Below are 12,342 nucleotides of genomic sequence, written 5' to 3'. Positions count from 1 at the left end.
TTAATTTACAATGGCTTTCTCTGTCTGTTAAAACTGTCTCTTAAGTGTGGATATGATATTCATCGCATGAAGTAGGGATGATCTCATTTCAGTCGATCCAACCTCTGCCGTTTGCCATTTGGCTTCTCAGTTCAGCCATCCTTACAAAGCACAGTCACAGTACAGATAACATCTTTGCCACATGCCTGTTACACAGCGGGCTATTTTCAGACTTGGACTCGCTCCCATCTTGATGGAAATTGATTCTGTATCGGTCTGTACTGTTATGTTGGGTAACCACATCTAGGTTTTCTCCATGTGTCATCCAGAGTATTCGTCAGAATGCCTGTGACAGCTCATCTTTGGTGTATTTGTCTTTGGTGTGTTGATCTCACTCAATCAACATTTTAATTCCACAACACAGGAACTGTGCTTTTGATATGAGGTGCCGTCGGTTTAAATGGCAGGAGGAGCGGGGTGATTATTTCCAATGAGGCTCTAGTGATATGTGCTGTGGGAGGCAGGGAGTTGATTGCCTGCCCCATACACACCACTAGGTACTCGTGTGTGATCAAGTAGAATTTACGTCAAACGTGACACGCCTTCGTGCTCAACTCATCGGCTTTCGGTTTTAAAGCCGATAACATAAAAGTACAGAATTTTCCTCATAATTTAGCCTTAGTAGCCACAGACACTATCTTATTTTAGAAGGTTTTTTAATAGAAAAAAAAAGGCAGTTCACTTGTTAATAAAGCTATTATGCAGATAAAATGTGCATGGAGATTTCAGTTTTCCAGTGAAGCTTTCAAACTCAGTTAAAGATCGGTTGGTTTCACTTAAAGTGGCCTGGGTGCTATTGCAGTCGCTGTTGCAGAGGCCCAGGTTGTGCTTAACTGGAGTTTTCTGTTAGTATTATTTTTTTGTGTAAACAAGTTATTATAGCTAGTCATTGCATTAGGGGTGTAGGAAGATGAAGATGAAAGCATTGATAGAAAGTGTGAGTTTACTGATTCATGCAGTTTCTAATAGAGACACGAAAACAGAAAAAAAGTAGGCCCAGTGTCATGTTGTTTTATGTTTTACTTGGTGAAAGAACTGAACAAATGAGATGTATAGTAGATAGATTTTTCTTAATATTTAAAAAAAGAACAATCAAGGCTGGTGTCATATTAATATAACAAATTTCCCACGTGTGGGACCAATAAAGGTTGTCTTATCTTATATATCTAATTAAATGGTCTAACATAAGAAATGCAATCATATGTTTATAGCTGACCAGATTTTACTTGACAGCATATTCAAATATCTCTCTGCTTATCATCCTTATTCATAATAAAACATAGTGAGTTTGAACACTTCATTCAAATCTTGTTTTATGTCTTAGTCATCAAGTGATTAATGAGTCATAGAAGTATGTTTGTGCTCTACAGTGTTACTGTTGGAATTATAGAGTGTAGCGAGCAATGGCAGTCAGACGTTTGTTTCTTTAAATCTAGTAACGCAAAACATAAATCTGTTTATGGCCAGTCCAGAGGTCTGCTTTGTGAGAAAATAACTATTTTCTGACACATGTACATTTAAAGAATGGTAAGTTACATGTAAACTGTTTCCTTGACTGGAGAGGTTTTATCACATTAAGCTCGTTTTAGAATTTGGCCAAAGGCCTTCATAGATTGATCTCCTGTTTCTGTGTTTTAGCTTACATCAAGAAATAAATGTATTCTGCAGTACAATGGAAATCCAATATTCAGGAATTTGCAGTGTTACTCCACCGCCAGCCGGGACTGTTTCATTCTGCTGCCTTTTCCTATATTTAGTGATGCTTGTTGGCGCACCCACTCCACAAGCCCTTCTGCCATTGCTCAAGAAGCAAATATGACACGATTTGTTGTTGGCCAACTGTGTAAAGTATTGATTTACATGTCAGATCATCCTTGGAATGTAACCGTTTTTGTGGTCATTGATGCAAGAATATGACGCAACATAATTATATTTTAATAGTGATGTTTTAAACAACACATGGTCTGTGCGGAGGCATGTTATCACCATGAGGACAGAATCTTTTCTTCCATTTGAAAGATGACCTTTTTTCTAAGAGCTGTTTTGTCAAACTGTTTGAGTCTAGATGTAATAATATTGGAATTTCCTAAAAGCTAAAAGGTTTGTGTCTGCTGTTCAAATAAAGATGCAGTTTTAATATTTAACAGAAAGTTGGATAATGCACAAGACAGAAAGTTATCGTCCGGATTTGTACTCAAATGTTTACTGTGTCTGGGAAAACATAGTTTTATCTAATATGTTTGAAGTTTAATCCATCATACATAAGTGATATAAGAAGCTGGCATTTACATAGAACATTGTGTAGTCGCAAAGCTAAGTACTGACAAGGTCCTGTTGAGACTACAGAGAAAAGTTATGGCTCTTTGTTGATTTTCTGTTGTTTTTTCATACATTATCTCTGCCAGCAAAAATTGGTATCAGTTAGGCTATATCAAGAGCAGGGCTGGGAAGTAACCAAGTACAAATACTTCGTTTCTGTACTTAAATGGAGATTTCAGGTGTCTGTACTTTACTTTTGTATTTATTTTTCTGACAGCGTTTTTCTTTTGCTGTGTGCATTTTCACATAAATATCTTTTTGTTCCTTACATTTTGAAAACAGGCTAATTACGTTTGGCTTAAGACATTTGAGGGGAGTTGTTGTTTCACATCACTGCACGCTTTTAAACATCAAACCGATTTGAGCCTGAACAATAACACAGGAAAGGCAATCCTAATGGTGTATCAATCAATCGCATGCAAAGAGATGAAAGAGGCAAACCTTTGTAAGTTATGCATAATTTATATCGCCATAGTTACCGGTTAAAGTGGGCTGATGTTTTGTTTTGTTTTGTTTTGTGTAGATGTCCATAAGCCATGGTACCGGTACTTCAGCATCTAGCTAGCCCTATGGAAAAGGAGTGAGAATAAAAGGAGTAAAGTTCTTAAAGTTTAAGTGACAGGTAATTTCAAATGTAACATTTCTATCAGCTCAACAAATATTAGCAAACGTACAAACTTTTTCTGTGCAGTCTGTCGCACACTGTGTCTGTTGATTTCTCTCTAAGATGTAAGAAAGACAGGACACGAGAGACGGGGAATAGAAAAGAGCTTATATTTAAAGATATTCAATTCAGTTCAGTTTTATTTTTATAGCGCCAAATCATAACAACAGTCGCCTCAAGGCAATAATACATACAGAGAAAAACCCAACAATCATATGACCCCCTATGAGCAAGCACTTTGGCGACAGTGGGAAGGAAAAACTCCCTTTTAACAGGAAGGAAGTTCCGACAGAACCAGGCTCAGGGAGACTCAGCCATCTGCTGCGACCGGATATGGATTGCTCAGTGGCATTTGATAAACTGGGAATTTAAAGATTCATGTAAAGTCCTGGGTTTGTTTTCAACGAGATCTTGGCTTTGTATATGATGTGAAGTTATGATTTTTCATGTTGTGAAACATCCTGCCAAACAAATTAATGTATACGTAAATACTTTGTGCTATTTAAATTGGATTTTTCTCAACACAAAACCCCTTGAAGCAGTAGTTGTTGTGATTTGGTGCTACATAAATATAATTGGATTGGATTGAAATGGAGATTGCATGAAAATACTCTGCAGTGTAGTGCAGGATAAACAGGTTAGCTTGTTGTACTCTGATGGATTTAAAGTGAGAACAGCGTGTTGGTCTCGTTCAGAGTGTCTGATGTTCCATGGCCAGAGTTAGGTTACATAAAGTGTAGCAGAGATGAATTTCCATTTTAGCTAAAGAGGCTGAGAGTCAGTGACTGAATTCTAACTTCACACCAACTGTATACTGTCGAGTATAAAACCAGTAAACAGTATACTGGATGGATGGAAATCGGCCAAGACAACTCACGAAACATCTGTTTACATGTGGTTGAATTTAGATGCGTAAATCCACAAAGAGCAACAGCAGATCACATGAAAAAATAACACTTGAATTGCCATCAGGATATAGTTTCAAGAAGGTCTGTAGGTGATAACTGTCCCTGTATTATTGTCAGCTGCTTATGTGCAATGCAGAAAAATGTATAGCAATTGCCTAATCTTTTTTTTTTTTTTTTCTATTAAAGCGAAAGATAATTCAATAATGCAAAGAAACTTAAAGTATTCATTCCATCTCTTAGCTGTATTTAACCACTCAAAAAATTTGGATTACTTGGAAAAGGCTGTAAAGATATAAATTGAAAAGGGGCTCCTATTCAGCACCCTTGTACCCTCCGTTAGAACATATCAGTCGGATCACCTTATCTATTGTACGGTATAGTACTAACCCATGGGCTTGGAGAAACCTAAAACATGCCTTTGATAAGAATCGAGGGTTCTTTTTGTGCTCCTTTCTCAAACCATGCTTACTGCCAGCTTTGAAGGAAGGAGGGAAGAGACAGTTGTTTCCCACAGAGGCTGAGTGAACACAGATGGCAGGGCTGCACCCCGACGTCAGAATATCAAAGCAAATATTCACCTCAAGAGACAGACGTGTTCATAAACTCCCCAGTTCTTCTCAATTTCCACATTATGAAATCAAATGCCCACTGTGAAGTGGTTTGTTACCTTACTTAAAATACAAGCATTTTTGCTGACAGCACCTGTGTAAAGGAGAGGTGGATTTGTGGCACCGATAAAAGGAGATTGTGGTGGAAAATAAGAAGTTTTAATGCCTTAGATTCCCTGGAATTTTTCTTTGAAGTCGAGGGTTGAAGGCAGACATAGTAATTGTCTCCAGGGGTTCGTGTGTGTGTGTGCGTGCGTGCATGTGTGTTTTAAAGGAAACCACCAAGTAGAAGCGCTTGCCATGAGGTTGTCTGATAATTATAACATCCACTTTTTCCATGTTTGGTACTTGCAGCTTCTTAACTGCACTGTTAAATGCATTGTTTTGTATCTCCACTATATTTTTCACTGCACATTTGAAATAACTCTATTTTTCAGTATTGCCAGAGTCCAGCAGTCATCAAACAGAAGCTTGACTATGAGTAAAAGAGAGGACCCTTTTTCTTGGAAAGTTCCAGCAGTTTGTATTTTTGAGTCTAAAAGGCTTTGACTGTTGTGAGACAGTCTTGTTTTCCTCTTGCCCAAAGGCCTCCGCAGGAGGTGAAGTCATAAACATGGCTGGGAAAGTGGAACTGGGCTAAGTGAGGAAGTCTGTGTGAATCTCACTGCAAAAACACATGACTTCACTACACCTGTCAGCACTGGAACTGGCTGAAAAGCCTAATGTGCAGCTTGCCCTTTACCAACATTTCTTTTGCAGAGCTGAAGTGTTTGCTTATGAGCCACAATGGTAGAAAATTGATAAATACCTTTTGCTCCTTAGTCCTTATGGGAAATTTCAATACTGTGAAATTTCAGTACTGGGCTGGTGACACCTTGAAGTTATTTGCATGAAAATAAAAAATGAGTTACTGACTGGCTGAGTTGATTCTTGAGTCAAAACCACAAAACCACACAATTAATATAGTAAAACCTTGCATAGACTTTTGGGTAGAACTGAGATATAGCCCATTTTGCCGCTGCATCTTACTTCCCCAGTCATGGGCTAAATGCAGTTTAATTCACTCTCAGAGTGCTGGAGTTAGGCTTTGTCGGGGTTTACGATGCATTTTCTGTCCAGTGATGACAAAAATATGTTGGCTGCCCCAGGTTTAATGGAATTTCACATTAACGCTGATAGTTTGATTAGAATTGAAAATGAATTTTAACTTAATTTATGGCAAAGTGCAAACTTATGTCTGACCCTGCATATCTAGTGAAACCGGAAGTATTTTTTTAGGGAATTTTTTTTTTAGTTGAACACTGACTGACACGGGGGCAGTAATTGGAAAATCGTGGCCTTGGTGCCGAGCTTCTAATAATGAGACATGTCTCTTGCGTTGAGGATATTAATAATGTAAAAATATTCAGGAGCCAGTGTTGGACACTCCTGGATAATTAATGTTCACTCTCTAACTTGACACCAGTTGATTCTGTAGGTGAAGGAGTATGCTAAATTTTTAATCATCACCATGCAACTCTGTGCCTAAGCTCCACTGAAAGAGACTAAATGAGCTGCAGTAGCTGGTATCGGTTTGGGTTATGAGCAAGTACGATCTTAATCCTGTGTTTTGCACAAGCTGAGGGCTTCTCGTTTTAGTCTTGACAAAGGTTTGAGAATTATTGTTCTGTAAGCAAAGGTAAAAACATTGATCGTTATAAGGTGTCAGTTCATAGATTAACTTGCAAGCTGTTCAGTTGATCACATTATTTCCTCTTAAAACAACTCTTACATGGTTTTAACATAGCTGAAAGGATTTGCTGCTGGTACAAGTTGAGTAGTTGAAACCTGGGTATATTTGTCATTGGTAAAAAAAGTTTAAAAAAAAAATTAATTAATTAATTAATGACAGTTATACGTTTATCAAAATAGTTGCTGACAGCCAACTGGGATTTATTGGAAAAAATGGTGGCTGAGAGTCCAAAAGACAACTGAAATGTATGATGTCTGCAAAGAGGCCACAGGCTACACTTACATGTACTGTGCAATTTGGCCGCTAGCCAAACTCTGGTAGAGCTGTTTACATGTACCCTTGATACCGTGCAGCTGAGTGACTTTGTTACCATGAATAAACCAGTTAACACAATATTCCTATCCACCTGAGCTGTTTAGCCCACAAATGGTTGACCTGCATTCTAATGTCTATTGATGTAGCCACTAAATACAAAAAGTCAGCTTTTTAATGCAATAACATCTGTTATTACATTTGATGCATTAATACGTTTGCATAAGTGAATATCAGAACTGATGTACAGGAAGGAAGAGCTGTAAATACAAAATGCTTGGTGTGTGAACTGTAGTTCTCATTGTGAAGGCTGCATTGATACATTTTTATATTTATAAGGAACATTTAAGACATGTGCACTTATTGCTGTTTTTCACTTTCAAACAGAAAAGCTGTTTCATTCATTCCAGTCAACACCTCTTTGTTGCTCTTTCATCATTTTAAGTTTCTCTTAATGAAACTCAACACTTCCTGCAGATGTTTAACAGTAAATGTGATGTGAAAATATTTTTTTCTCCTCAACTGCTGGAAGGCTTTTAATGTCAAACAGATGAAGGCGCGACTTTGAATTAACAGCAAACGACAGATGGTGGCAAGTCAGAAAACGTGGAGGATCCCTGCTAAACTACCGGAGTCGTTTTTTGTAAATATTAAAATCGTCTCAGTCTTTGACGGCAGCAGCAGCTAAACAGCCGCACCTCATTGCTGGTGCTTTACTTCAACAGTGATGTAGATCTTTGCTGAAACTGCTGTTGGGTGACTTTTTAGTTTGATGTTCTAGCATTTTTTGTGAAGCGCTTTGTGATATTTATCTTGGAAGGTTCTGTGGAAATAAAATTTTACTAGACTGACATTTTCTGAAGTTGCCCTTTGTCACAGGAGATGGTTCATGTCCGCTACATTCTCACTGGTAGAAATTCACATTCTACTTTGGTTAAGGATGCTGCCTAAATAGTGTGCAGGAGGCAGGACGCATAACTTGTTCACTGTGAAATGATAAAACCATTACATCTGTACTGTGGAGATGGTGGGTAAGGAACAACAAATGCCCAATGTCCATCCACCTCCTATAAAAAAAGTAATATCTAGAGAACTTCAGGGCTGAAATGCCCTGAAAAGGGGTCTTTTCATGTTTAACGTAGTTGGATGCGCTTGTGAAAAGAAAGACTTAACCTCGATATAACTGGGGTTTAACTTAAACTTTAATGTTGCATAAACTATCACATCAACTTCAACTTGTCGGCCCTGCGAACGACCGCTGCACCTGGCTCAAACAGTCTCTCCTCCACAGATTCCTCATTTATAAAGTGATCTATGAACCCTAACATTATGGCTAATAGGTGTAGTCTCCCATATCAGTGCAGCTTGCCAATATTGAAGAACCATTTACTACCTAAGAGGCAAAGAGTGAAAGCATGTTCTTGGTTTTTAACATTAAATTTATTGTTGTAGACAGGGGCAGTACAAAAGTGACCTCCTGCAGACTGCTTTTAAGCTTACATGTACTTGGTTTCCATTTGATTAATTGGTTCTGTCACACACAAGCGCTAAAACTTTACCTTTAAACACCTATTTTTTAAATACAGCTCCCTGGACAGTGTTAAATCTGGTATAGATGTTTATACGTGTGTCTAATTCATGTAACGTTTCCTATCCAATCTAGAATTCACTATCAAATTAAACATGTTCTGTTGACTTGTGAACTAATAAATAGAAGAAAATATCAAGGGCCATTTTCTGCTGAGCTGATTATTCAAACACAGAAGAGAAAAGCGATGTGTGAACATCTTTAGGGCTTCATACCTTCGATGACAATCTTGCCAACACAAATAAGGCTGCATGCCAACTTTGCGGGGAGAAAAAAAACAGGTTACCTTACTATGACAACAAAAGTCTATGCTCATGAGTTTGCCACCCAGTTTATTGGCAGTGGAGCGGAAGTTAGTGCATTTCTGCATAGAGAAATGGAGCATTGCCAGCTTTTCAGTCTTATCTGAGCACCTATTGTTCACCACACCAGTCCTCAGTTGTTAGAAGCTTGTAAAGAAAAATTCCATTCATCGCTGATAAATCAGATTTACAGGCACTGCTATGCAGCTCATCAGTTACAGATTTTAGGATAGAGACAGAAGTAGAGTCACATTGTAAAAGTCCAAGTAGCACTTTTACAATCTCAGTGATTGCTTATTGATAGATCCTTTAAAATTATTTTGAATTTATCACATTTATGTGTTTTTGTTTTTTCTTCATTAATTAATTTTTTGAAACAGAAATGTAACAAGACGGCATGAAAACAAATTGGCACCGCTCATGATGTCATTCAGTTAAAGCTCTACTTATAGAGCAAGGAAAATGTACAATTGTGTGTCTGTGTTTGTGCAGTCATGTCTGTGCATTTTGTTGTCTTTGAATGCCTGTGCTGCCTGCATGTGCTCTGTTCCTGTGTTGTTCGGCGATGGAAAAACAAATAACACACTTAGTGCGTGTAAAAGGCTGAAAAGCAGTTTGAGTACAAGTTTCCTCGGGGCAGCTGCATTTGTTGGCGGGTTAATGAATGCCAGAAACATGCTTGTGTTGTTTGGGGAACACAATAGATTAAAGAACGATTGGCAAAGGATTGCTGTTGCATACAGTTCCCAACAACACCCTTTCACCTCCCACATGTAGCCCATAGCTCAGAGACAACCCATCTGTTTCTGCATTCCCAGGGTGAAACCAGCCTTGACAGAACTGGCTAAGCAGTATTTCAAAAGTGTCCTCTCAGGGAAGACGCAGTTGGTTTTGTGTAGTTCCCTATCTATCAGAGTCTCCGCCTCTGTATTCTTATTATCTGTCTTTCTTCCCGAATCGTATTCCTCATTTTTACTCTCTGGTCCCCCCCCCTTCCCATTCCCCTTATTCCACCCTCCTCATTTTTAAAAGCCACATGCTCCCAGCCCGTCTGGCTCAGTTGCACCCTGCCAATGAAGGGCTTTTTATTGGGCTGAGATTGAGTGCAGCCAAGCAGGGCCTGGCTAGGGCTGAGGCAGGGGCCAGCCTCGCAGTCCCCCAACCCCTCCCCCTTTCACTGCACAGCCCACTCCACATGCCTGTTCTGGTCTGGCCCTGTCGCCCAGAAGGAGATTACTTGTCTCTGCTGCCCTTAATTGCCGACAGCAGCTGAAAAGAGCCAGAGAGAGGGAGAGAGACATTGTAGAAAGAGGAGAGGGAACAGTGTTGGCTTGTTGAGCTGTTACTTGACAAGCTTGGGCTTAAAGGTTTGTGTTCCTGCTGTCAAATCCTGACTCTGTTTTAGCTGTTTTTATTAAGATGGATGTTGTTTACTTAAAATGCCGATGCTAGCTCATGGTATTTGGACTGTATTTTGAATAAATAGTACAGTATATCGAGCGCAGATGACTTGTTGAGGAAGGAAAGCTGATAAAGTACGCATGTGAAATATAAAACTCATAAACCTCAGTCCATGTTACATTAATATAAAGATGTGTGGTAAGAGCAGTGGGGTCACTGTGTCCTCTCACTGCCCTCTAAGCCAGTGTTATTCTTTTATGGCCAAAGGCTTCCTTCCAGCAGACCCTTTTTACTTTTTCCAATGAACTTGTGAATTTCATATTATTGCACTTGGTTATTGTTGAATCCCCTCCGGCTTGATCCCAGCAAATTAAATAGTGGGCAGTTTATTGAACTGGCAGTCTCTGAAGAGGCTGTGATGCTTTATGAATTTTTCACCTCTTCATTTTGCTGTTTAGTATGTTATATCAGCCTTCATTCAGCTGTGCTCCTGTTAAATATTTTGAGTCCATATTTGCAGCATGTTGCCTGCTTAACTCCCACACATCCCACTTCAGCATGTACTTCCAAAGCATTGCAGTATGTCTAGCTTGCAAATACAAAGATGTTTCAGTTTGTTGGAGCCCTGTTTTTTATCCTCTGGCACAAACAAATGATTAAACAACCTCTGTGATGTTTAAATACCCTTTATTTTTTTTTGTACACCGCTGTGCATGAAAACAGTACGCCAACATATAACAGACCTTACATTGTCAGCTCCTTGCTACAAAAATGGAGTCCATTCCGATTGAGCCCACGTGTGAAAGATCAGAAAAATATTGTGTGTGTGTGTGTGTGTGTGTGTGTGTGTGTGTGTGTGTGTGTGTGTGTGTGTGTGTGTGTGTGTGTGTGTGTGTGTTAAGGAACTTCTGTGTGCTCTACCTGGACAAAATCTGTTTAAGCAGTTAAATGTAAAACTGCCATCAGGAAACATCTGAGGGGGAGAGTGTGGTTGCTGGCTGTTGCTAATTAAGAAAAAAGTGTATGATGCTGTACTGAAAGTGTCCTTGTGATTATTTTGGTTGCTAACAGGTTGCCATGGATTGCCCGTAGCGTGGAAAATGCAGACTTGTCTACACCCAGTAACCTGATAATCGCAGAGAACTAGAGAAACAGTGAACATGCAACTTTTATTTTGAAGGTGAAATTTCTCACTCTCTGGCTTGGTTCACAGCTTTACATTTTACAAACATTGCTTAGTGTTTACAGACAACATTGTGTGCTGTCAACTACTAACCACAACGCTCGCAAGAAAGTATTCTGTGCACTACCAGTTTTTTTCAGCAACCACTACCAACTCGTTCGCTAGGGTAAAATATGCATTCCTAACCAGAGGTTGCCAGCTGTCATCAACTGGTCTCTAGGTCTCATGCTTTTGCCTGCAAACTATTGGGCGAAGATGTATATAGAAGGATTTAGGAATTACTTGCTGTGTTGTACCACCTGCTCAAGAAGCTTGTGCTTTAATTTTGGTGGGTACAATTCTAGTATTTCATAATTCTGTGACTTAGCAGTGCCAATATCTGTGTGTGGGTAACACCATATAGTTTATGAATGCAGGTGGCTATCAAAGCTTGCTAACCTTAGCTGATATCTTAACAACCTGTCATCCAGATGTTATCATTTGTGTCTCCAAAAAAAACCAAACATGGCATCAGTTAAGGATACAAAATGTGGAGTCCAGAACCTTCTGGGTTATTAACATCACACCAGAAAACTTTCTTCCATGTTGAACACATTAAGCAAAGCAAAATGGCTGCAGTTAGTAGCTTCAAATGAACTGTGAAGATGTGAGAGTGACATCATTCTTGTCTCTGAGGGGGAAAAAAATAATAAGTACATTTCCCAAAATGTCAAGCTGTTGCTCTAAGAGTGCTAACCAGATGATTGAATTATGCACACTCAGTCTGATCCACAGCTAGGACAGTGGGGCTGCACTTTTGTTGAAACACTGGCAAGAATTATCATCAGTTGTCGCGCCGACAAGGTCGAGGTGTGTTTGCATCCACCTTTTCAAAGCAGCGTGGAACGCAGCCATGCAGCGGACGTGCACTCCATGCGACGTTTGTGACAGAGCGGAAGCGTTTTGTCCCACGATTGAATAAGCCAAGTAAATTAGAGATCAACTAGTGATACACAATTCGAGCTGAGGCATTTGAATGCAGCTGTACACACGGGCCCTCAGATCTCTCCCCATGTCGAACACATTAGGCAGTCTACCCAGAATGCCCAAGGGCTGTAAGCATGACCTACCATACTAACAAACTGACTCACTAACGAACGAGTGTGCCACTGCGAGGTCACGTGACAGTCACCCACGGTGTTTTCGTGTAAATTCACTTAACAGTTTCCTAATTCAATACCTGTGTTTAACTTTAATTGTATTTGTAAGCAGGTCCACTCAGACTACATTAGATCCTTCCTGATGAA

The 12,342-nt window shown here is 39.4% G+C and overlaps 1 protein-coding gene across 4 annotated transcripts in view; it reads left to right on the top strand.

The window, feature by feature from the left end:
* The window catches only part of trip4 (thyroid hormone receptor interactor 4), an 81,903-nt gene that overhangs the window by 14,030 nt on the left and 55,531 nt on the right, over positions 1-12,342 (top strand). Inside the window, exon 12 of one of the 4 annotated variants that reach the window (XR_005697829.1) lies at positions 10,945-11,053. The exons of 2 other annotated variants lie outside the window; for them this stretch is intronic. Coding sequence is in view for 1 of the 2 variants with exons in the window: in XM_040045498.1 (XP_039901432.1) it covers positions 4,976-5,023 (48 nt within the window). In the remaining variant the exon portion in view is untranslated. Of the gene's footprint in view, positions 1-4,975; positions 8,440-10,944; positions 11,054-12,342 lie in introns of those variants that run through there. One more of the 4 variants, XM_040045498.1, reaches the window with a different exon arrangement.

Source organism: Simochromis diagramma, unplaced genomic scaffold, assembly GCF_900408965.1.
Source record: "Simochromis diagramma unplaced genomic scaffold, fSimDia1.1 OVJJ01000079.1, whole genome shotgun sequence".
NCBI classification, from domain to species: domain Eukaryota; kingdom Metazoa; phylum Chordata; class Actinopteri; order Cichliformes; family Cichlidae; genus Simochromis; species Simochromis diagramma.
The sequence above is the reverse complement of the archived record's forward strand: the minus strand, read 5'-3'. Positions and strand labels throughout refer to the sequence as shown.